The sequence below is a fragment of the Neltuma alba genome, unplaced genomic scaffold (assembly GCF_004799145.2).
Source record: "Neltuma alba isolate B1F8T4 unplaced genomic scaffold, ASM479914v2 tig00010649_pilon, whole genome shotgun sequence".
Lineage (NCBI taxonomy): Eukaryota > Viridiplantae > Streptophyta > Magnoliopsida > Fabales > Fabaceae > Neltuma > Neltuma alba.
In genome coordinates, this window is record NW_021635497.1 from 144,859 (window position 1) to 172,049 (window position 27,191).

General features: G+C 37.0%; 1 protein-coding gene and 1 non-coding gene across 2 annotated transcripts; one reads left to right on the forward strand and one right to left on the reverse strand.

Moving 5' to 3' along the window:
- The first annotated feature begins 5,695 nt into the window (after positions 1-5,695).
- Positions 5,696-5,803, forward strand: LOC114757822 (small nucleolar RNA R71). The gene has a single exon (XR_003741616.1). It is a non-coding gene; the product is annotated as a small nucleolar RNA R71 (small nucleolar RNA).
- A 14,241-nt stretch (positions 5,804-20,044) lies between these two features.
- LOC114757819 (uncharacterized) lies at positions 20,045-21,418 on the reverse strand. Its single transcript, XM_028946919.1, has one exon. The coding sequence runs from the start codon at positions 21,416-21,418 to the stop codon at positions 20,045-20,047; it is 1,374 nt and encodes a 457-aa protein (XP_028802752.1).
- Positions 21,419-27,191: the final 5,773 nt, after the last annotated feature.

Sequence of the window (27,191 nt, forward strand, 5' to 3'; positions counted from 1 at the left end):
TGTTTGTTTTTTTATATATTCAGTATATGTATGCTACCATATTTCTACCGGATAGAGTTTCTATTCCCCCACACTTAGATTCAGCAAAATGTGAAAAACAGGAGGATAATAATGTTAATACAGAATTTAAAAGAACAAGGGGGAAAGAAACAACTGATGAACTAAGGTGGTTGGGTGTTGGCATGGAAGTGCTTCAGAAGGTGTCCATTAACCTTGTGAATCTGTCTAGTTTGTTCATCCAATATTTCCATCATCCCAAAATCGTGTGCCTTTACAATGATGAAAGGCCCATCCCATCTGGTTTTCAGCTTGCCCTGCTTGAATGTAAATCTGGCCTTGTATTGTAGCACCTTATCACCCACTTTGAATTCCTTTCATAGTATTCCCTTATCATGAATTTGCTTTGTCTTCTCCTTATATAACCATGAATTTTCATATGCTTCCAGTTGTAGTTCTTCTAGCTCTTGTAGCTGAAGTTGTCTCTGTTCTGCAGCATCATCCAGATCCACGTTATAGCTTCTAATAGCCCAATAAGCTTGATGTTCAACTTCTACTAGAATATGACAAGCTTTGCCATAGAGCAGTCTAAACAAGGACATTCCTATGGGAGTCTTGTGGGCTGCTCTATAGGCCCATAAAGCTTCATCTAATCTTAAGCTCTAGTCCTTCCTACTAGGCTTAACAATCCTTTCCAATATACTTTTGATTTGCCTATTAGACACTTCAGCCTGTCCCTTTGTTTGTGGATGATAGGCGGTAGAAACCTTGTGTGTAACTCCATATTTGGACAACAAATTATTCATCAGCTTATTACACAAGTGACTATCTTGGTCACTCACCAAAGCTATAGGCACTCCATACCTACAAAAAATGAAAGATTTTAGAAACTTCAGCACAGTTTGAGCATCATTTTTCTAGGTAGCAACAGCCTCAACCATTTAGACAGGTAATCAACAGCAAGTAAGATGCAAGAAAACCCACAAGAATTAGGAAAGGGCCCCATAAAATCAATTTCCCATACATCAAATAGTTCACAAAATAAAAGGGGTTGCTCGGGCATTTCATATTTCTTTCCTAGACTCCCAAACTGTTGACACTTTACACATGATTTGCAGAAATTGTAAGCATCCCTAAATAAAGTTGGCCAATAAAAACCAGCTTGAAGGACTCTTTTGGATGTCCTTTTAGCACTAAAGTGCCCACCACAAGCAAGAGAATGACAGAATTCCAAAACAGATTTAACATCACTATCAGGTATACACTTCCTAATTATTTGATCATTGCATATGTGCCATAAGTTAGGTTCATCCCAAATATAATATTAGGCCTCTCTTTTGAGTTTTTGTACTTGAAAATTGGTCATAAACGGAGGCACAACATTAGCTACAATGTAATTGACAATATGAGAGAACCACGGATCAATGGTGCTGACAACAAGTAATGCAGAATCTGGAAATGCATCACAAACATAACTTGATTCAATTATACCCTTAACATCATTCGACAACCTACTTAAATGATCAGCCACCAAATTTTCTGCCCTAGATCTATCCTTTATTTCTATATCAAATTCCTGAAGTAACAGCGTCCATCTCAGAAGTCCAGGCTTGCTTTGTGGTTTTTTAAACAAAAATCGAATAGCAGCATGATCAATGAATATAATGACTTGAGAGTGTAATAAGTACTGTTGAAATTTGTCCAATCCAAACACTATAGCATATAATTCTTTCTCAGTGGTGGTGTAGTTAACTTGAGCATTATCTAAAGTTTTTTATGCATAGGCAATTACTTTGGACTGTTTTTCTTCCCTTTGGCCCACCATTACCCCTATAGCAGAATTTGAAGCATTACATGATAATTCGAAATCTAAATTCCAATTGGGGGATGTGAGAATAGGGGGAGAAGTCAACTTAGCCTTTAACTCATCAAAAGCGCACCTATACAGGTCATCAAAGACAAAGTTAGTATCTTTTTGCAATAAATGGGATAAAGGGGATGCTATTTGACTGAAATTTTTTATGAATCTCCTATAAAATCCAGCATATCCTAGAAATGATCTTAATTCCTTTATACTAGTTAGATAAGGTAGTGAAGAGATAATCTCTATCTTGGCTTTGTCAACTTCTATTTCGTTGTTAGAGATTAAATGGCCCAACACTATGCCTTTGTTTACCATGAAATGACATTTTTCGAAGTTGAGAATGAGATTCTTGTCAATGCATTTATTTAAAGCTGTCTTTAAAGTAGCTAGGCATTCATCAAAAGAGTTTCCATAAATTGTAAAGTTATGCATAAAAACTTCAATACCTTACTCCAAAAGATCACTAAAAATACTCATCATACATCTTTGGAAGGTGCTGGGTGCATTGCACAAGCCAAAAGGCATCCTCCTATATGCAAAGGTTCCAAAGGGGCATATGAAGGTTGTTTTGTCTTGATCCTCTGGTGCCATAGGAACCTGAAAATAGCCACTGAAACTGTCTAAGAAATAATAGTGGGATTTGGAAGCTAGTCTTTCTAACATTTAGTCAATAAAAGGGAGAGGGAAATGATCTTTTCTAGTTGCATTGTTTAGTCTTCTATAATCAATACACACCTTCCAAGCATTTTGTACCCTAGTTGGTATTAGCTCATTCTTTTCATTTTTGACAACTGTAATTCCACTCTTCTTAGGAACAACTTGGACTTGTGAAATCCATTCACTATCACTAATGGGGAAAATAATTCCAACACTCAATAACTTTGTCACTTCCTTTTTAACCACATCTAAAATTAAGGGATTGAGTCTTCGTTGTGGCTGTCTAATGGCTCTGGAATTCTCATTTAACAGGATTCTATGTGTAGAGGTAAATCAGCTAACGTCCAACCAATTGCTCTTTTACAACTTTTTAAAACTGAAAGTAGCCTCTCTTCCTTTAGTTCAGTTAAAGAATTGGCTATAATAACAGGCAGTTTCTTATTTTTTCTAGAAAAACATATTTCAGATTTGGAGGTAATGGCTTAAGTTCTAAATCAGGGGGCTGTTCAGTAGATGGAATTAATTTGTTAATCTCAAGAGCACCAAGAAACTTCCCTGTTACAAGCCCATGCTGCACGGATTAGTCTATTTGGTTATGTGCTGGGACTAGTAAATTAGTACCTGCACCATGTAACATTGTATGATTAAATGGATTTTGAGACGATGTAAATGGGAGAAATTAATCTAAGTTAGTTTGGTTAAGTGTACTTCCCTTTTTAACATCATGGACCAAATGTGTGGTTTGCTGAAAGTAGTGAGATGGAGGTATAGCAGGTGCAAGAATTGATCGCTGTGATAGATTTCTATTGAAAAGGAGTGGTGGCAGAGTGCAGCATTTTGTAGCATTCATAAAAATGGAGTCCTAATCACTTGTGTAAGTGTAAGGAGGGGCACTACTTTCAAAGCATGGTGTGCTAGCAAATACATTCTGTAGACCTGAAATATGACACAAGGGTTCCTTTCCAGGCATATCATGGCTAAGATGTGCAGAACAATTGATGCTACTAGAATTAGACAATGGAAATTGAAAATGAAAACGCTGAGATGAAGAAAGAGAGCTATCAAGTGTTAAGCATTTAGGACTACACACTAATTCATCCGAGGGAGCAGAATTGAGAAATGAGGATGAGACATGATTTACTTCAGAACATATCATGGCTAATGAATTAAAATTGGAATCCAGATTATCCATTTCATCATTCGAAGTTAAAGATAATTGGTGTTCATCACTTAAATCATCAATAATAGTGTCAATCATATTTAAGCCGAGCAAGGATTAATCTTCAAATGGGTGCTTCATAGCCTCATAAACATTAAACTTGCTTCGTTGATCACCTACTTCCATAACGATAAATCCTTCTTTCAAACTTATAACCGTATTGGCTGTCCTCAAAAAGGGTCTTCCCAGGATTAACAGTTCTTCAATGGAGGAGTCCCTAGACATGTCTAAGATGTAAAAGTCTGCAAAAATTATTGGCCCCTTCACCTTAACTAAAATATCTTCCAAAAATCCATGGGGTGTTCTAGTACTTTCGTCAGCTAATTGAAGAATGACATTAATAGGTTCTGCAATAGATTTTGTAAACAGATTTTGGCATCACATTTATAGCAGCACCTAAATCTAAAAGAGCATGACCAAAATTAGGTTTACCGATTTGACAAGGAACTGTAAAGGATCCAGGGTTAGCACATTTAATGGGAATTTCAGGTTTGAATATAGCAGAAACATTTGATCTGAGTAGTACCCTTTTATTTAGTCTACAAATCCTCTTATGTGTGCACAATTCTTTTAGGAATTTAGCATAGCTGGGCATTTGTTTGATGAACAACAGCATAGGCACATTTACTTCCAGCTTACTGAACAAATCCATCATTTCCTTTTCCAGTGAATCATTCATTTTCTTCTTACTTAACAAATATGATTTAGGAAAAGGAAGTTCATTCAAGTTGGTTTCCTTACCTCTATTGTCTGAACATGCTGTGTTGGAATCTTGTAGCACTGTCATGGGATTTGCTTGACTCTGCTCCCATGTAGCCGGTGAATCAGAAGAAAGTGGAGTGCCGTCTTGTATAGAACGCTCTATAGACTTAGGAGCAGCATTTTCTGGTTGCTGATTGGCCAGCTCAAATTCGTGGTGTTTCTTAGTAATTGCCTCTGGTGCATTAGAAGGAATAGTATTGTTAGAAAGGCCAGGCTGCTTTCTTTGTAATGGGTTTTGTTCAACAGTTGCTATAGTACCAAGATGCTTGCCACTCCTTAAGGTAATAGCATGAAGTGCCTTAGTATTAATTACAGTATTGGAATGCAGAGATCCTCCATGTTAAGCTCGGCTACTGCTCACAAAATCCGTGATTTTGGTTACATAGGATTCAAGGTTGGAATTCTTAGAATCTAGTTGTTCTAGTTTAGTAAAGACACTGTCAAATTTGCTCCCCATTGCAGCGAATTTAGCATTGGTTTGTGCTCTATCCTCATCACGTCTTGTAGCCAAATTTCCTACGGTTGTAGAAAGTGTGGATGACAGATTGTGCATACTCTTAATGAGTTGAGAGATATCATCCTTAGTAACACTTGCATCCGAAATAGGTACCACAACTTTAGCAAAACCTGATTGATTTTCAGATGTAAAAGCCTGAAACTGTCCTGAATTTCCACCTTGGAAATGATGTGGAGCACCTTTGGCTTCATTTTGCCTCTAATCAAAATTTGGGTTTGATTTCCAACCCTCATTATAAGTATTTGAATAGGGATTCCATGGCCTTTGGGGTTGACCTTGTCTACCTTGAAACATGGCAAAAACATCCTCAAAGTGATTTGGGCAATTTGAAGTGAGATGCATGGAGGAGTTGCATATCTCACAGCTAGCTACAACCAAAGCTTGAGATTGCGGCTCATGGGAGTTAGACATAAGCCGTTGAAGTTGTGCACTCATGATTGCCATTTGAGCAGCTAAACTATCAATAACCTTCTCAGATTTTACAGAGGAATAAACTTTATGGACTTGCCGTGCATCCTCCCCTTCAAATTGCTGAGTGTTATGAGCAATTTTCTCAATCAACGCCCATGCTTCATTTGTAGTTAAATCCTAAATAGTGCCTCTGGCAGCTGCATCTAAACTCTTTCTATCTTGAGGAATCAGTCCACTGTGAAAGTATTGGATTAAATGTGCCTTCGGAATCTGGTGATGAGGACATTTAGATAGCAATTCTTGAAATCGACTCTAATATTCATAAAAGGATTCTTGAGCCATCTGTTTAGCACCATAAATTTCTTTTATTAAAGATGCAGTCCTGGAAGGTGGAAAATATCTCTCTAGAAAAGCATTTTGCAGCTTGGTCCAGGAAGTCAGTGCACTGGCCGTGTGATATGGTACCATAAGAAACCATTCCTTAGCCTTCCCTTCAAGAGTGAAATGAAAAACCTGTCTGAAAATCTCATCCATATCAGTCCCCACAGGTTTCATTGAGGCACACACCATATGCATTGTTTTTAAGTGTTTATAAGGATCTCCCCCTGATAAACCATAAAACTTGGGTAAGTTACTTAATAAAGGACCCTTTAATTCAAAACTAACATTGAAATCAGGCAAGTTCTGAATGGATCATATGTATCATTAGAAGATGTCAGATCCCTAATTGTTCTACGCTCCCTGTTATTTGCTTGTACAACATCATTATGGTGTTGATTATTATTTAGATTTGCATTGTCAGCCTGCTGTTCACGCGCTTCATCATTGGTGGGTCTGTTTAAAGCTTGGTTAACTCTATTAGGACCATCCATGATGAAATGATTATCAACTAAATTACCTAGAGCAGATTCAGAAGCAGAAACATGTGACCCAAGGGAATTTCTAGGGCTGGGTGATAAATTGTGTTCAAATTCAGAAACAGGTATAGTGGGCCTAATTTCTGATTGCTTAGTTTTTTTAATCTGCCTTAGTATTCGATTAATCTCTCTATCTAAGGGGTAAAAATCAGTGTCCCTAGACATGCAAAGTATAGCTCATAGAAGGGCAGCCAGAACAAGTCGGATTAACAATTTGTGCATGGAATAGACAGAAGATAACACCTTAACTGTTGAAACACCAAGAAGAGGTAAAAGTAAAATTACCAAAACTGATATGGTTGGCTGCAGCTAAAAGTGAAAAAGGCAACAACAGATTAGATTGCAATTACAAAGCACAAACAAATCAGTAGAACAGAACAAATTAATCTTCCACCAAACACGAAATCTAAAAGCTAGGAAGCCAACAACGGCGCCATTTGATTGATCCTAATCACACAGACCATTCAAAAAATACTAGAATTAATGCAGTTCAGGGAAAGCAACTCTAGGTATTGATCTCTTTTTCCCTATGACATTAGACCGAATGTTCAATGGAGAGAATAATCAATTTAAGTAATTGATTGGTAAAAGAGTTCTAATTTTTTGTTTGGTTTATTCAAATGAACGAGATTCAGAAACAAAAGAAAGAATTACTATGAACTGAAGCAAAAGAGGTTGATGATTAATGTAGAACAGAAATCAATTGATTAATTCCTCCTGGAAGTTTCCCCTCACCATCATCACTGAATCATGAGTTAAGAAATTCATCTCTACATCCCTGTCACAATTCATGAATTAAGAATAGAGGAGCAGCGGAACCGAATTGAATACTCAAAGCATAAAATCATCCGAGACAATCAGTAACACCAAGTGTCAAATCAAAAATTAAGTTCAATCTTGCGATACAATTTCTAATCGACTGATAGAAATCTCAATCACAAAATCTCCGCCCAATCAAGGATGACTGATGACTTCAAGAATTCAATTCAGTTTATCAAATCTAATTGAATAGAACTGTAATGTACTCTATTACTAACTTGGTTTCAAACATCATACGACAGAGAGAGGCGAAAGATTTGAAACTACAGATTGATAAACTGAATTTCTTATGTATCAGTTTAGTCGAGCATGGTTGTTTCGTTGCTTCTACTGGAATTCGCGTTCTCCATTGCTAAGCTTCACACCAAATCGCCGAGGTTGAGAGTAGATGGTGAATGGAAGAGAGAGAATTAGAATATGATCCCGCCCGTTCTGTTATTTTTCATTCCTTATATTCACCAGCAAGCTCTTCTCTCATTCCTGCCTTCCCCCCGGTTCTCTTCATTCTTTTCTGTTGAAATTCAGTTAGAGAATCCCCTTTCTTTCGGTTTCTCGCTTCCCTCATTTGATTTTTCAGTTTTGGAGCCGAGGGAATCCATTTCTCACTGGTGATGGAATTCGAATTTTCATTCTGATGGAACTGCCTTCCTTCGACTTCATTTTCCTCCTAGTTGGAATTGCACTTACCACAATTGTGAAATTCCAACTTTGTCCCTGAAATTAATCCAATAATCACAAGATAATATCTAGTCTGAAGAATTAGTCAAATGCTTATTAGAAACCACATTTTAACCCATTTCCACTATTTATGTGCATCAAATGTTAATTCATTAATAATGAAATTAATTCCTAAATAATTCACTAAAATATCCACAAAATGCACTTGTTAACATATCAAAATAGTAGTTCATCAGTATGCTTAAGCCTTCTTATCCTTAAGTTTTGAATTAGTTTAGTTGGGTTTTGGATTGGAAAATCAAGAGGTGATGCTGCCCAAATTTCAGCCTAGTCATGTGATGTTTAGGGAAGGATAGAAACCTTAAATATCAAGTGGAATAAGCATGTTTAAGTGGTGTATGGATTGATTTTTGAAAGAAAATCAACCTAGGGTATTATATGTTCAATTCGGCCAGGTACTGTTCATGATGTAGGAAATTGTTTTGCATTGATTTGATGATTCCAATGGGTTTAAAACATGTTTTTTGTGTAGGGATATATTAAAGGGAAGTGTATAAAATCACTGGAATCAAAAATGGAATTTTTGGAAGCTTATATACCCCTATTCGGCCAACATGATTTCATAGGGAAGGAGTTTGATTTTTGAAAACTGATTGGATATTTGAATTCCTCATAAAAAATTGTGTAGGATTGAGCCAAGAGATTATTGGTTCTAAAGGAGGAACAATTTTCTTAAAAATCAAAGAAAAAGGAGGGAAATGTTAAGTTAAAGATAAAGTGTTGTATTTAAATTATTTAGTTGTTAATGTAATTATAGTTATGCTTAAATTAGTAGGCTTTGTGAAGAGGAATCAAGGAGAATCATTATCCTTTGAGGAGACCAAATTAATCAAATGTTAAAAGGTAGCATTGAATTATAATTTGATTATTTATCTTGCTTGTTTAATTTGATTATATTGTTTGATTGGATTGAGGAATTGTGTTGTGATCTTGGTTGATTGGATGACTTTGGGTTATGCTTTGGCCAAAGTGCATTGATTCATGTTATTGTGGAAGTGTTGGTGTTCCTCTCCTAACATGGTGTTAACTATGATTTTATGTGGTTTGATTATGCCTTGAAGTGTAATAACATGTCACATAGTAACTTGCTAGATTTACATAATAATTATAGTTCAATGGCTACTGAGATTTCTTTAAAATCTCATTCCTCCTATATTAATTTATGTACCAATTAGGAGATGATTCATCCATTGGCAAAGGCAAGGAAATGGTATTGGAATGAAGGAGCCCTATGGAATTCATAATATTTTGAAAAGTCATGTAATGTTTTAATGAACTTTATATTAAGTTGAAATGAATTTTGGATGATAATATCATGTAAATTATATTTGTATAATGTATGTGAAGGCTGGATAATATGGGTCATGGAATGTTTTCATGGAATGGCACATGAAAATAGAAAATAAAATGCGAGAAAGGTATGACTAGGGGATAGAATTGCCTAAATTAGGGACAAATTTGTGTCACATAAAATAATAAGTAAATGATGAAATCTAGACCTGAAATTTTGCAGGCAAATAGATCTTATTTTTAGCTTTAAAACAAGTAGTAGATCATAGAACAGTGCACTTTGTCGAATTTTCTGGTGCTGCTCTGGATAGAATTGAGTCCAATGAATACTCTTCTTCTAAACAACTCTTAGCAAGCTTCACATGAAAATTGGAAACACCTTATCTAGATTTTTTTAGAATGAATTATGAATTTTTAAAGTTAACTTAAATTTGGATGAACAGTGTATAGATAGCCTTAAATGTAAAATTTTGAAATTGAAATTTTTTGCTCGGAAACGTTAGGAAATATGTTATAATAGTTCCAATTGATGTATAATGGGATATTAAAGGAGGTGTGACAAACTACAACTTTACAACAATACTTTTTATATAATTTGCAATAATTTTTATATGATTTATACAAAAAATGACAATTGGCATTGCGTCGTGACCACTGAAAAAGAAGAAAACGATAAAGGAACGTCAATAGAGTTTGATTTGTGTTTGGGTGATAATTTCCAGTCGCATAATCGGTGAAAAGGAAGGAAATATATCTTTTGCTTATTCCTATTCTAATAAGCCATGCTTTAGTGTAGCACTTTTCCCCATTAATGTGATGTGTAATGTTTATATTTAAAAAAATAATATCTATGTACATATATATTGTTCACAACACCTGCAAAATTAATAATAATATGGTTTGAGTCATGTCTAAAGATATTGTCCTTAAGAGTTATTTCACCATACAGGTTAGAATAAAAGGCAGCACTTTCTAAGATTTTTTTTTTGGTCAAATGCACCTTCCAGGATTAAATGAACCCTTTTTGCGTAGAGTAAGGTAACATAATAACAAAAATTTAAAACTCAGGAGAAGAGAGAAAGAGGAGGAGAGCTTAGGGATAGAACTCGATGCAGTCTAACCATGCACCACACATTGCCTTTTATGGGCAAATGATATGTGACCGTTGGGCTGCCATAATGGTGATTAAATATGATTTTAATGATAATTAAAAGGGCAGTATTTAAATAATTAATTAAGGTGAATTAAAACATTTTAACACCATCAATATGGTTTTAATGATAATTAAAAGGGCAGTTTTTAAATAATTAATGAAGGTGAATTAAAACATTTTAATGCTATCAAATTTGGTTTTAATGATAATTAAAAAGGCAGTTCTTAAATAATTAATTAAGGTGAATTAAAACATTTTAATGCCATTGAATATGATTTATGAAAGAATAAAACCAACTAATTAAGACACATAAATGCTTCAATGGTCATCTCTAGCGGCTAGTTCTAAAGACTCCTCTTCTCATCCATTTTATTAACTTAAGCTCGCATCTTAGTAAACACTAAGGTTTTCTCAATCTTGAGTAATATGAGACTTCTTTTGACACACAAGTATAACCATTTCGAATATGGTGTCTTTCGGACTATGAATCTGACCTAGACCAGTAACACTTAGTACACAAAGATGTTAGTGAAGCCTGCTTCTATGAACCAACAACTCTTGGATGTGTATTAGAGGCATTAAGAGTCAAATTATACTACCACAATTTCTACCATTAACAGTAGTTTTGCGCGTTATAATGGCCATGTACGTGCCTGATTCTTAACGAATGCTCTAAAGATTTTGTTAGGATCTCATGGGAGCGGCCCCACTCCATATTCGTAGAAGTGATTTCATTTAGCGTACCTGAATGAGCACACCATCCCGTAGGATTATTAAATTATTAAGAGCTTTTGCTCAGCCTCGCCAAAAAATGCATTCTAGCACTTTCTCACATCATAAGAAAGGACTATGAATTTATAATAGTACTAGTAGAACTAACATACGACTTGTTTTTTTCCATCTGAACCTTCTTCATGGAGTCTCCAATCATAAAGGTTGGGTTTCCATCGTTGTTAATTTCATGTTGGCTTAAGTTTCATTCTCGTTGATGTTTTTGTAATCTGTTTCTTTCTTAAGGCTTTTGTTAACGAATTTGCTGGGCCCACTTTCCAACTCACAAAATCAATTGAGATAACTTCACAATTATTAAGCTAGCTTATTCACATAATATCTCAAACGATATGTACTTGTACTATTGTTTCCTCTACAATAGTTATTGTCATTTGGCAATCACAGCTCATCGACACTAAGTTTCATTTTTACACTGAAATATTTGCTAAGATGTTTATGACAACTTAGCCTTCAATCACCACTAAAGGTGAATAATCACTAGTGGATTTTCTCATATAACTTGAAATTCAGTTAACATCCGTGCATTTCAATACACTAGGAATCCACCGCACAAGATACCAATGGTACCCCTCAAATATTTCATTTGCCCCGTAGGACTTCATTTAAATAAATGCTCAACCTTATAGCATAGGTTTTTATCACTAGAACTAATTTAATTTAATACAAAAAATTCTAAAAAATTTGTGCATATACAGATTGAGTTGTACAACTGTCTCAAACAAAATGTCATAGAAATATTCATATATTGGTTCTTGGGAACCAAACTCTGGAAACACTTCTTAAGTTGAGAGATTTTGTCACCACCTTTATGATCTCAACACTCAAAAACATATTTATTTCACCTATGCTTCCATTTTAAAATTTGAAGCTAAAAAGCATAATATTTCATATCCACATTAAAATTTGGGAAAATTTCACTGTAGGACCGTAGAAGACAAATAATCTCAAAGAGCCCCCAAAACATTCTGAAATCTCACTGCAGGACCAAGGGGCCAATCTGATATTAATTCCACAAGCGAAATGACGCCACTGCCCCTCATTTTACTTCCGCTGAAATTTGAAAATAAGGCGAAAAAGCGACGATCAAAAGTCCTCCCGCTCTCTCTCTATATGCGAACGTAACCCATGTGCGAAAAGTGTTCCCTCTCCCGCTCTGCGAACGTGCAACCACTCTGGGAAAACTGCTGCGTCTCTCGGTCTGCGAACGTGCTACCACTCTACGAAAAATCTGCCCTCTCCCGACTGCGAACGTGCTACCTCTGTGGGAAGATTCCTGCCTCTCGCAATCTGCGAAAAGTGTTCGACGTGGCCCCCAAAAATTCCATCAGCTTCAATCTGCGGGTTCGTGGTAATCACTAGAAGCGGAAGGAGAATAAGAAAAGGCCGACAAAGGAGGAAACTTGCAAGGCTATCGACAAAGAAGGAAGAAGCAGGGCGAGAAGAAGTCACTGATTTCCATTTGGTAAGCTTCGCGGTCCCCGTTAAATGCAGTAGATTTCTTGGATTTTGTTTTCATGGTAGGTTAAGGAGGAATGACCCACTGAAAGGTGGGTGTGTTTGGTAATGACATTTAGGTTCTAACCCAGGAATGATTACCAATGTGTCACATAGTGTTCGGCCATTTCCCTGACTGCCCTTTAGCAAATGCTCCTGATTTAGTGAGCGAATGCTTGTGAGTGTAGCATGAAGAGTTTGTGTGGGGGCTAAGTAAGAAAGTTATTAATTATTTAGGGAAAAATTAGTGTTGGTAGTTAACTGCATTGCTATAGTGTTTGTAGGCATTTTGCAGGAATAAGGAAAAGAATTGGGAGGGGTAAATGTTGTCGTATGGATTAGGCAAATGAGTTTGTTTTGTTTGGTTTATCCCGTTGATTGTTGGAATGTGAGATTTTGTGGGCTAACAATGGGAGTTAGTCAATTGACGTGAAGAATTAGTTGACTAACCAGTTGCATGTGACAACCTCATGTGTGCATATATCTGTCAACTTAGGCAATTTACACGAAGAATCAGTAAATTACCAGCTATGTTTGTTGGAATCTGATTTGTAGTGGCCTCACAAGGAAAATTAGGAAATTGACACGAGGAATTAGGGGTTTAGCCAGTTAGCTTATGTCAAACAGTTTTCATGTTTCCGGGAATCTGTCAAGTTAGGAAATTTACATGGAGAATCAGTAAATTACCCACTAAGTTTGTGGGAATTTGGTGTGCAGTTGCCTGACAGGGAAAATTAGGCAATTGACACCACCAGTGAGCTGGATTTCCACTTAGCTTATGTGTAACTGTTTGATGCGTGGTGGACTGAGAAAGTTAGGAAATTTACCTCGAAAATTAGTTAATTAACCACCTCTGCTGCATAATTGCATGTTTGTGGGAATGTCGTTTGCAGCGGCCTCACAGGGAAAATTAGGTGATTGAGACGAGCAATTAGGTGAATTTCCACTTAGCTTCTGTTTAAGTGGTTGATGTGTGGTGGACTCTGGAAGTTAGGGAATTTACATGAAAAATCAGTAAAGTAACAACTGGCAATTCAAAATTTCATGTTTGTTGGCATGTGATCCGTAGCGGGCCTCACAGGAGAAATTAGTCAATTGACACGAGGATTTAGGGGATTATCCGCGTAGCTCCTGTCTGACGGTTTCATATTTTTGTTGAATCTGTCAAGTTAGGAAATTTACATGGAGAATCAGTAAATTACCCACTAAGTTTGTGGGAATTTGGTGTGCAGTTGCCTCACAGGGAAAATTAGGCAATTGACACCACCAGTGAGCTGGATTTCCACTTAGCTTATGTGTAACTGTTTGATGCGTGCTGGACTGAGAAAGTTAGGAAATTTACCTCGACAATTAGTTAATTAACCACCTCTGCTGCATAATTGCATGTTTGTGGGAATGTGGTTTGCAGCGGCCTCACAGGGAAAATTAGGCAATTGACATGAGCAATTAGCAGAATTTTGACTGTTCGCCGGTGTAATTGTTTGATCTATGTTGGAGTGTGAAAGTTAGGGAATTGACATGAAAAAGTAGTTAATTAACCACCTCTGTTGCATAATTTAATGTTAGTTGGAATCTGATCTTTTGTGGCCTGACAATGAATGTTAGCTAATTTACATGAAGAATGGTGTCATTATCCAGTTAACCTGCATGTAACAATTTGATGTCCTGTCGTATGACAAGTTAAGGATTTAACAATAATAATTAGTGTGTATATAATTTCCGGGTTTATGATACAAGAAATGTTGGATGGTATGAATGTTTCTGTTTAATGTACTAACTAATGACTTTGTGATTATTGGATACAGGAAGAAGATGGGAAAAAAGGACGCACAAGTTACCGGCTGGAAAGTATTCAAGGGAGAATATTGGGAGCAAAAGAAGCAGGAGATGCATGGGAATATGGGAGCAATCACAGATGCGGCTTCAGCAATTTGGAGGGAGATGAGTGATGCTGATAGGGAGCCATACAGGAAGAAGGAGGAATAGCTGATAGAGGAGAAGAAGAAGAAGGAGAAATATGTGTCCCCATTTTCTACTCGGTGCTCCCCCACAAAATTCAAGGAAGTGGCAAAGTTTATAAATGGCAAAGAAAATTTAAAGCGCAAGGTAGAAGAAATGGGGTTTGGTCATCTTCTTGGTATTACTTTGAATAAGCTGCCCAGAGATTTATGTCTGGAGTTGATTCATGCATATGACCCCCCAAGTAAACAAATTACCATAAGGGGGAAGACAAAGAAGGTCACGTGTACAGATGTTAGGAGGGTTCTTGGGTTACCAGATAAGGGCTCCAAAGTGAAGTTGGATGGCTTCAAGGATGAAGTAAATGAGCTGAAGAAGGACTATACTCCATGACATATTCTCAAATTGCGGAGAAGATAAAGAGTGATGAAGAAGATGGAAACTTTGAATTCTATTTTGTTCTTTTTACAGTGGGCACTCTTCTTTGTCCCACGGGAAGTGCAAGTGTGAGTGACAAGGTGCTAAAAGTAATGGCTGCACAGAAAATAACTGGAAAAAATTTGACTGGGCTTCCTTTGTGCTTGACAGCTCAGTGAGGAAATTAAACGGTACAATAGGAGCAGTAAGGAAGGACAGACCGAGAGTGCCAGAGTCGTCGGAGGGTGCATCTACTTTTTATTGGTACTTGCATATTTCCTTACAAAATATGCCCTGTTGGATATGCTTTGAACATTAAACTGTTGATGTATTATGTAATTTGATTTTTGAGTCATATTTTTTTTTTCTCTGCAGTTGCACTTCCTGCAAAGGTTCCCTCTACAGGGAGGTGAACCAAAAGACAAAGACGTCGTCAGACATTGGGATGATAAGGCTGTGAAGAGGAGAATTGATGCGGAAAAGGAGAGTCGACATGGCATTTTCTACAGTCCACCCGCTGCTGAAGTGAATGAGTCAACACAACCGGGGAGCAGTACAAGTTTCCATCATCCGGTGAGTAATACCAATGTGATAATGTCTGTTGGTGAGACTTAATATCTGTTTGATGACATACATTTACAATGTGCAGGACATTAAGGAGTTTTGGCTCAATTTCAACAACACATTGAACAATGAGATGACCAAGATTCAAAACTTAGTTTGTAATGAATTAGTTAAGCTGGAAAATAAACTTCTTAACCAGGGAGGCAATGAAGAATAAGGAAAAGAACACCACACTGAGGAGGATGAAAATGAGTGGCCACAACATGATGAAGTTATGACTGTAGAGAGCGGAGAAACACATGAAAGTGGTGACAAATTGCATGATGATGAACAGCAAGAAGAAGAAGAAGAAGAAGAGGAGGAAGATGAAGACGAGAACGACAATGTGAGAGAAGATGAAGCTGCAGATAAGGATACTGAAGATGAACAGGCAGCTCAAACGGAAGAAGGGAAAATGGTGGGCAAAGCAGTGCAGCTACCCACAAGGAGGTCAAGTAGACGTAAAGTCCCAGTAGTTAAATCTCCTTACATGTCTACTTATGGCAGAAAGGTGAAAATGAGTGACAGGGATGCATTTTATACTGTGTGTACTGAGTGGTGTCAACCAGATGAGGCTCAAGAGTAAGTATAGTCAGTTATTATGGAAAAGACAGCCTGTGAATAATACTACTATGCAACACTGACTACTTATTTTCACTTTCATATTTGTTGTAGGGTCATGGTAGATATGTTTGGGCATTTGGCAACACGATCAGACCTACAAGCACTGGGTCCCAGAAGGTGGATAAGCAACAGGGTACGTGCACCTATTCAAGTTACATCAAAGTGGCCATATATGGAATGTGCCACAATTTTAATTTAATTTTCCTGCTCCTTTATTCTACAGATCATGACTCTGATTGCCCACACCTTGAACGCTGACCAACATGAGAGTGCCTCTGCGGTTAAAAGACACATATTTGATGCAGATTTCACGGTTAGTGCTATCCCCTGTTAATGGATCAATGCTTTAAATTGTGCAATAAAGTTATCGATACAGTTTCTTCACTGACAATTTGCATTGCTGTGCAATTTGCTGTTGTGATAGGCAAGGATGGTGCAGCAACACACAGCATGGCAAGTGGACAAACACCTGAAAGAACTACTTCCCCAACACGTGGGATACAATTTGGCTGAATGTGAATACATATTTGCACCTGTTGTGTTTGCACTGCATTGGTTTTGCTTTGTGTTTGAACCGAGCACACTAAAGTTTTATGTGCTGGACTCTCTGCGTGGTGGTGAGGATACAATGAAGCACCAAAAGAAGAAGAATAAGTCTGATCCAGCATTAAAGGGGCAGCAAATCATGGCGCAAACTTTTGTAAGTGGTGTAATTATTCTGCTACTTTTGTGTTGGACAACCATAGTATCCCCTGTGTGATAATCATCTGTAATTGTGTAGAGGGCACACTTCATTGAAATACTAAGGAGAGTGAAGCCTGAGCTGGAGGGGTTGGCCAACCCAGATTCAAACAATGACATCTTGTATCCCACGGTTCATGTTCAAGACAATACGTGAGTCTTTTGTTCACTGAAAGTTATTTGTCATAAATTATAATCGACATACATAAGCCAGCATAGTGATGTGTTCATTTTTTCAGTGATGATTGTGGGGTTCATGTCATCACATATCTAAGAGAGTGGCCCAACCCACAAGAGAAGGATGGAGTTCTATTCACCATGCCTTATTATACAGCAGTAGGTGTTGAATTATATATTAATGACATCATGCATTTGTGTCAACTTACTGAGAACAGTTGTTGTTGTCCCATAGGATCAATACACATCTATACGGTGTGAGCTATTGTGGTGGCTCGTGACGCATCAAAGAAACATCAAGTCAGATGCTGTTACCAAACACCTTGACCACATTAACAGACAACGCAAGAGAAAGCGATGACTGATCAAATTCCTACCTTGTAGTTTTTGCTGATAAGCACTGTAATTGTTGTTGTGAACACTTTATGCGGACTAAAATGTTGTGCATACAAACGATGTTAATGAAGACTGTTTTGATGGATTCATATTATCACTACTTGTTTACTTTCATTAGATGTACGGTTAACAACAAAAATTAGGGAATTTGCACCAAAAAAACAGGAATTAACACCAAATGTTCGTCCATTTCCAACTGAACAACCTACATCAGGGATTAGACCTTTGCACGAACGATTAGACAATTTGCAAGAGAGACAAATAAGTTAACAACAGCAATTAGAGCATTCACAAGTGTCGTTCATCTGCTGAACAACATGTCCTCTTAAATATGCAAGTGCCCTCCTTCACCTGAATAAGGTGTCCATTTCTATGAGGAACTAGGGAATTTGCTACTCCGATACATATATTCACAACTGTAATCAGTCCATTTACATGTGCCGTCCTTAACCTGAACAGGGTGCGTATTTGCAAGGGGAACTAGCCAATTTGCACAACACATACCGATATTCACACGTGGAATCAGTCCGTTCACATGTCGACTGGTCCAGCTGAAGCATGTGTCCGTGAGGGAACAAGTGCGGGAGAGCGCATTTGCAAGGGGAACTAGCCGATTTGCACAACAAATACCTATATTCACACGTGGAATCAGTCCGTTCACATGTCGACTAGACCAGCTGAAGCATGTGTCCGTGAGGGAACAAGTGCGGGAGAGCGCATTTGCAAGGGGAACTAGCCTATTTTTAAAATACATACCTATATTCACACGTGGAATCCGTCCGTTCATATTGGCAAGGGGGACTAGCTAATTTGCAAGACACATACTTGGCTTCACATGTGGACTGATTCACCTGATGCATGCGTCTTACTTAAGTGTGGGACAGCCCATTTACAAGTGGGACTAGACAATTCACACCATACATGCATATTTTCACAACTATAAATAATCCATTTGCATCTGACCTACTCGTACTGAAGGAGGTGTCCGTGGGTGAACAGGTGTGCAAGGGCCCATTTGCAAATGAGATTAGACAATTTGCCACATACATACAAATATTTACAACTAAAAATAGTCCATTTGCATGCGGACTGATTCACCTGGAGAAGCTGTCCAAGTATGGTTTCGTATACCATTTGCAAGTGACATTAGACAATTGGCAACATACATATATATATATTCACAACTGTAATCAGTCCATTTACATATGATGACCTTCACCCGAAGAAGCTGTCCGTCAGTGGACAGGCAGGGGAATCTCCGTTTGCAAGTGAGATTAGACAATTTGCAACATACATACAAATATTTACAACTAAAAATAGTCCATTTGCATGCGGACTGATTCACCTGGAGAAGCTGTCCAAGTATGGTTTCGTATACCATTTGCAAGTGACATTAGACAATTGGCAACATACATATATATATTCACAACTGTAATCAGTCCATTTACATATGACGACCTTCACCCGAAGAAGCTGTCCGTCAGTGGACAGGCAGGGGAATCTCCGTTTGCAAGTGAGATTAGACAATTTGCAACATACATACAAATATTTACAACTAAAAATAGTCCATTTGCATGCGGACTGATTCACCTGGAGAAGCTGTCCAAGTATGGTTTCGTATACCATTTGCAAGTGACATTAGACAATTGGCAACATACATATATATATATTCACAACTGTAATCAGTCCATTTACATATGACGACCTTCACCCGAAGAAGCTGTCCGTCAGTGGACAGGCAGGGGAATCTTCGTTTTCAAGTGAGATTAGACAATTTGCAACATACATACAAATATTTACAACTAAAAATAGTCCATTCGCATGTGGACAGATTACAGCCTAACATATCCTGCGACAGCTATAGTCACCTACTGTCATGAAATTTTTCAACTATTGACACCACTATACAAAATATAATCGAACCCACCACCAAAAAATCAAAATGGGTTGTCATAGCTACTTCCCCAACAACTCAACAACTACATAGTGGGGCTCATTTATGTACAAAAGTAGCTGTGTGTTGAACCAAAAAAATAAAAGACCATTTTGAGCAACAAAGTCACCCAGGGTTCGGGTTAGTGCAAATCTTTCTAGTGTGACCAGCTTCACCACATCCTGAGCAATGATACGCTTTCTTCTGCTGGAATTGTGATTCAATCCTCCTACCTCTGGGTCTTCCAGCACGCCGAGTTGTCAATGGTGGTTGTAGGAAGATGGTGGACGAGTAATCTTCATATCGAAGGGAATCTGGCCTAGGGATGTCATGGGTCTCAACTGGAATCATGAGTCTGCCATAAATTTTCTTTTGGGCTGAGAGTAAAAAGCAATCCTCGACATATGCATATATATTACCATATACCTTCTTGATTGCAGCACTTGCATGCGGGCAAGGTAGTCCTGACATTTGCCAACCTTTGCAGGTGCATTCACGTAACACAAGATTTACCCGCACATCTAGGTTTCCCCATCTGACCCTGAAATTGTTCATTCCATAATTTTACACATCCATTCTTTCTGATCTGGCCACATGATCCATCAACTTTTCCTCTATATTAGGTCCCACACCATTGCTCCAATTCGTCATGGCTTCTTTGCTGTGGTACATCTTGTTTGCCAATTTTTCCCTGTGCTCATGTATCAAGACAGCTATGTTGTGCTTCCTCTCACCAACAAGCCAAGCATTAAAGGATTCGGCTAGATTTGTTGTGATATTGTCCCACCTCTTGTAAGGAAATTTGTTTTGTGCCCAACGCTCAATGTCTCCATTTGTTTGAAGCCATTGTCCTAATTCTGGACAAAATGCCATTAGCTTTTCCATACTGCAATCAAAGTCTCTATCAAGTCTTGCGTATGCAATACAATCAAGTAATTTTAGTGCAACTTCCTTTGTCTGTCCGCTGGTCCTCCTCTTTCCCCTGGTTATCTTCAAAAACTCAGCACTGTAATTCTCCTTCACATGACGGTAGCAAAAAGCATGTCGATCTCCTCCAAACACGGCTTGCACTGCACCTTTTATTGAGTTGTGTCTATCCGATACTATTGTCACTTCTAATGAGCCCGTAATATCCTTTATGTTACCAAGAAACCATGCCCAGTCATCAAGCGTCTCACCTCCAACAATCGCATATGCAAGTGGGAATAATTCATTATCCGCGTCATACGCTTGTGCTCCCAATAACGTTCCTTTGTACGGACCACTCAAGTGGCATCCATCCACATATAATACAGGTCTGCCACCTTTCAAAAACCCTTCTACACAGCAACCGTATGCAATAAATACAGCTTGAAATCTATTATCTGATGATGCAACCCACTTTGCTACCGTTTCTGGATCACTTTCCTTCAGCCTTTCACATATCCAAGGGATTAGCATATAAGACTCCTGCGGACAACCATGAATTTTTGCCAATGCTTTCTCTTTCGCCCTATATGCTTGTTGGTAGTTGAGCCTCAACCCATACTCTCTTTCCAAATCCCGTCTAATGTCATTTGGAGCTTTGTGCATGCAAGAAATCAACTCATCTATTATGACTGCTGAAGCAAGTTTGCACCTCTTTCTCTGAGGGACAACTAAGTTGTCTTGTGCATAATGCAAGTGTTCATAGTTAAATCTTCTCACAACTAGGAATCCATTATTCTCACCTACACCATATGCTGAAATTTCCCAGGGACAACCATCTACACAGCACTTCACAATCATCTTATGCCTATCATTCTTTACGTACCGGTAACCAAACTTGTGTGCAAGGCTATACTTATATAATGCCTCTCTAAAATGTTCAGCACTAACAAAGGTTTGCCCTCTTGACATCAACAAATCTGCCCACTTTGATGAATTCATCACCGTTATTGGGGTTGGCAACGTTTCCATACCTACACTTCCTATCAGTGTTGGCACATCTTATACGGAAGATATGTTTATGTTGTCTGTGTCTAGATCCAATTCCATTGCAGATACTGACATTCCACAAGGGCCAACCAAATCATCTAACCTGCATAAACAAATACAGCTATTCAGTATTACAGTTCAATTTATCAAAATTGGACATATTCTTTCTTATCCTACACACAATCTTAATAAAACCAGTTGAGAACAACTTACTCTTGTACACTGTCCAACTGTGACACTTGTGTGAAGTCTTTCTCATTCTCACAAACATAAACATGGCCACTACTATTGTTGTACTCAATTACTTGTCCAACACCAATATCGTCAACAAGATCCAAGAATGTATCCCGGTCAAAGCTAACTGTGTACTTCATTTTATATTCACGAGTCCTTGGCCACACATCATGAGCTACCATGCATTGTAGTTCTTCATATGTCATCCCTTCTCTAATCAATCTTCCAATAATGATGCCCCCTTCATAAATGAATTTCCCTTCTGAGGTCTTTACAAAGTGCCCTCTAACATGAAAGATGCAAAATACTTGTTTCCTACTACTGCTAGCCATTTATCCTCTGCTGCTGCACATCATTCAAGTATGACACAACGTACGTTTACATCAGCAATTTGACAATTGACAACAAGAATTAGTATTTTCACAACATTATATTGCTTTTTCTCGCACACAACCAGAATTACCAAATTTACCATCGTACTATGTATTTTCACCATTCCTCTGCGCGTCTACCTGTCATATAACCCATTCCAGGCCACACACCCATTTCCCTTTCTTTTTCGCCTACCTATGTTCCTTCAGCAGTGCATTATTCTCAATATGCACCCACTTTTCAAAACATCACAAACACCACATCTTTAACAACTTAAAACAGCATCAGCATGAATTTCTTAAACCATAAAACTGTAAGATTTGCAACTCACTCCCAACCTACATGCCCATGCACTTAAATACTCATTTCTTCCTCATTCACCCATCACAACCCACCTGTGCTAACCGAATCACACCAACAAAACCAAAATTTTAACAACAAAATCTTACCTCCCACACCAACCTGACGCTACTTCCAGAGAACACGCAACACTGTAGGGCACACTTGCGACTTCTCTCTCTTGCACCAACTCTAGCTTGGAGTCTGAAAGACGGCGGAGGGACGGACCGCAAAAGTGAAGCTCCGCCACTGCGTTTTCTCAGCTCATGGTTGTCAGCTATCTCCCTTCCGCACCGGCGCGCTGCATGGGAGAGGCAGGAAATAACGCCATCTCCTCCCTTTCCATCTTTCTTCCGTCTTTTACACCCGATGATAATATGTCTCATTTTCGGAGGAAATAAGTCTTCATTAGGGGCAGTGGCGTCATTTCGCTTGTGGAATTAATATCAGATTGGCCCCTTGGTCCTGCAGTGAGATTTCAGAATGTTTTGGGGGCTCTTTGAGATTATTTGTCTTCTGCGGTCCTACAGTGAAATTTCCCCTTAAAATTTAATATTCATAATGGTTGTGCATACTTGTGCATATTTATGCCAAGATAAATTATTTATCCACAAATAATGATATTATGAAAATTAAAGCCCATTTATCTCTACTCTAGGTAAATGACTAAATTTTCATACTCATAATGCTTGTTTCAAGCCATACATAAAATTTGATAAATAACAAAATTTGTGCCTCCGCTGACTTAACTTGTTTTTTTAAAATACAAGATGAGGCTTACACAATTTTGTTTAAAACATATTTTTCTCCAATAAATTTTTTTTATAAGGTACCTCATATCTTAGGCACCTCCACCGTTTAAATATCTCATTTATATAGAAAAATTTATTTTCGTACCTCATCAATAACAATTCTAATTAAATTAGAATCAAAAGAAAATATCATTCTGATTTCACAAAAATGTCACAAAATCTCCATAGTTAAAATATCCGCAACACAACTATATGACTATTTGTATGTCAATATGCAAATTGTACCATCCCCATAATTATAATCTCTTTTTAAATTAAATCAATGCATGCACTGAAACACGATTTTTTTTCAGGCCCATTTAAATATTTTGTATATTAGTCCAGTATCACTAAAACAACAATGCAAGTTTTGATGCCACCTCTGAAATAAATTAACCACAAAGGCACCAAAAGCGTATGAAGAATACCTTACGCAAACCGAATTAAATCATGACAAGACTTAAAATGCTTGCAATTGTAGCCGCTTCAAAATGACTCGTCACTTTTTCCCAAAAAAATAACTCATCACTTTTAAATACAAGGTAGACATCCTGTCATTGTCTATATAACCGAAATTCTTTCATGATGAAATACAGCAACATATCAAACAAATATTATTGTCTATATAGCCGCTTCTGGAATCCTTCCGCATCCACATCTCTGCAAATTCTTTACATAAATTGTCAGCAAACTTCATCATTGTGTTGTCCATGTTGGAAGAAGATTCCTTTAAAGCATCAGCGAGCACCTCTATAGCATAAAATTTTAAGCAACATTTTAGATGGGATAATATAATCTTAATATATAATATAAACACGTTACTATAATTTCAAACAAATCATATATATAAGCAAACATATAAATAAATTATTTAGTAAAAGCATGTTATGAATAGAAATCTAAAACCCAAAAAAATATAAAGAATAGGCACACACTAGTAGAAGATAATTACGAGCTTCATTTTTTTGTTGTAAAATTGTGATGATCATGAAATATAAAGAATAGATTAATATAAAAAATAGGTCCAAATTTTGTATTAGGAAAAATGCTAATGAAATTGGTGTTATATTGGATAAATATATTTAAAACATTTGATAAAGCTAGAGTTCTCATTTGAATTCATTCCATACATTTGTATAAAATATTAATCTTTTTTCTTGAAAAGTGCTTTTGAAAGAATGAGCTCCAACTTCTTGATAAGTATGTAGAATTACAATTTTGAAAGGAAAAAAAAAAACTGAGTTAATCTTTTCTTTCAAATAGAAAATATTAATTGAAAAGATTTGTTAAAAAATTTCATGTAAAGGAAAATTAAAGTTTCATATTTAATGGGTCCATTGGTATATTCAGTAAAGAAAAATATACTCTTCACATGCATCCAATTTATTTAATATTAGTTTATTATCTCCACAAACTAAAGAGGAATCTAGCGCATGAAACAGCAAAAAAAAAAAAAACCCCCACATGAATGAACCAAGGAATGATTAGGAATCTAGCGCATGAAACAGCAAAAAAAAAAAAAACCCACATGAATGAGCCAAGGAATGATTACCTTCCCAGCGAATGATGAGCAACAAATTTGGCATTAGCGGCAGTGAGAAAGACGACTGTCACAATGCGAATACAATGGACAGCAATTGATAAGGTTTATGAGTTTTTCATTAAGGGCAATCTGGTCAATTTTAAAAATTATAAGGGTAATAAAATATTTTCCACTTGATTATAAGAGGTCTGTATCCCCATTCATGAGTCTTAGCTATGTAATTCCCATGCCTCCACTTAAGGTAATTAGGATTACAATATGTAATTCCTTTTACATTACAAAAGCCCAACCAAACAATTGAATCAACCCATTACATTAGGATTACATGTAATGAACTTTCATGGAATTAAACCAAACGGACTGTTAATGTATCCATCAATCAAGAGCAATTGAACCTCCAAGACTCCAACGAAAAGGATTAAATTCACCAATGAATCATACTCATCAATATAAAGCAATAAACCTCCAGCATTAATAATATTTTAAGTGGGGAGGTTATGAAAATTAATATAATTTAATAATATCTTTTAAGATAACCATCAACTTTCAAAACTTCCAACCAGACAACCATGAAATCACGCCATGAACGCCAAAATGAACATTACTGAACATTTAGTATTTTTTTAAATAAATACTCTACTAAAACAAAATATCCTACTGGAAATACTTTACCGTTTATCTGTTTTTACATTCTATAATCATAATTTATAATAAATATATGAACTACTAAATTAAGGAAAAGTTGATATTGTTCCTTCAAAAATTAATGCACACTTAAAAACTCATAAAACTAATATTTCATCAAACCCATGAAACCAACGGCAAATTGATGATGAATAATGGGAGATAACATTAGTAACAATGAGGTTGCAAGCAACTAAATTCAATATATATTAACCAAGACAACAAAACCTCCACATAAAGGATAAGATATTCCACCGCCATTACCAAAGTCAATTATTGATATAAGCAACGTAACAAACAATATCCCTTAAAATACCTTGTGCACTAAGCACATTAAAGTTTCATCTGCCAATATCAAGTACCATTATATGCCACCAACACTCGTTTAAGACTCTAAATCGGGCATAAGCATACCTGGAGAGGACCAAGCCACACGAATGATATAAGAATAATCCCGTTCAGCAAGGATTTATCTCACCATAACCCCTATGAACATATAACGCATGCTCCATAATGCAGTTTCATTCATAAACCCCAGTGGATCCACTGCATCAGCATACGTTTTCATCGGGTTCACATCTACCACTGATCTAGGTGGTTGTGTCCGGATATGTGAGTTAGAACCCAATCCTCAAATATATCATCCCTGCCCTCTACAGTACCAGAGGTTTATAGCTTAGATAAGTCAAATCTGGATCTAGATATGACTCACTATATTATAACCGCTTTCCATCCGCACAAACCACATGAGCAGAAATTAGTGGTTTGAACTACTTTTGAAATACATTAACCACGCCTTGTCTCTAAAGGCAGTGAAAGAAATGCAATATATAAAAGAACAACTATCAAACCAATAATTAGGTGCTTCACAATCAAGAATCAGATTCAAATCATGAACCATAGCACATGATGATAATTAAAGATGAAGAAATTTACCTTCGGCTAATGTATGATACCGCCCAAGATCCTCACTTAAGCAGTGTTAGATCAACAACAATCGTGTGCAATGGAAATTGAAATAGCTCTGACCACGGGTACTAATGTGCTCAGCTATAGCAACCATTTCGAAGAGATAAAGCAAGTAATAACTCTTAAGATTATTGACAACACCTGCAAAATTAATAAAAACATGGTTCGAGTGGTGTCTAAGGACACTATTCTTAACAATTATTCCGCCATACAGGTTAGAGTAAGAGATGACGTTCCCCAGGATTAAACGAACCCTTCTTGCGTAAAACAAGGTAATAGAACAGCAGAAATTTAAAACTCATGAGAAAAGAGAGAGATAAGAGCTCGGGGATAGTATTCGATGCAGTCTGGCCATGCATCACACATTGCCTTTTATAGGCAAATGATATGTGATCATTGGGTTGCCATAATGGTGATTAAATGTGGTTTTAATGACAATTAAAAGGGTAGTTTTTAAATAATTAATTAAGGTGAATTAAAATATTTTAACACCATTGAATATGGTTTATGAAAAAATAACACTGACTAATCAAGACACATAAATGCTTCAATGGTCATCTCTAACAGCCGGTTCTAAAGACTCCTATTCTCATCCATTTTATTAGTTCAAGCTCATGTCTTAGTAAACACTAAGGTTTTTTCAATCAAGTAATATGAGATTCTTTTGATACACTCACACACTAAAACTCCACCACATATTACCGAGCAAAATGGAGTTCCCTAGTCCAGACTGCTCACCCAATCATAATATGTAAACACTAATTAAAAAAGACCTTGGTACCTATTAAAAAAAATAATTAATAATGTCTATGTATATACATAT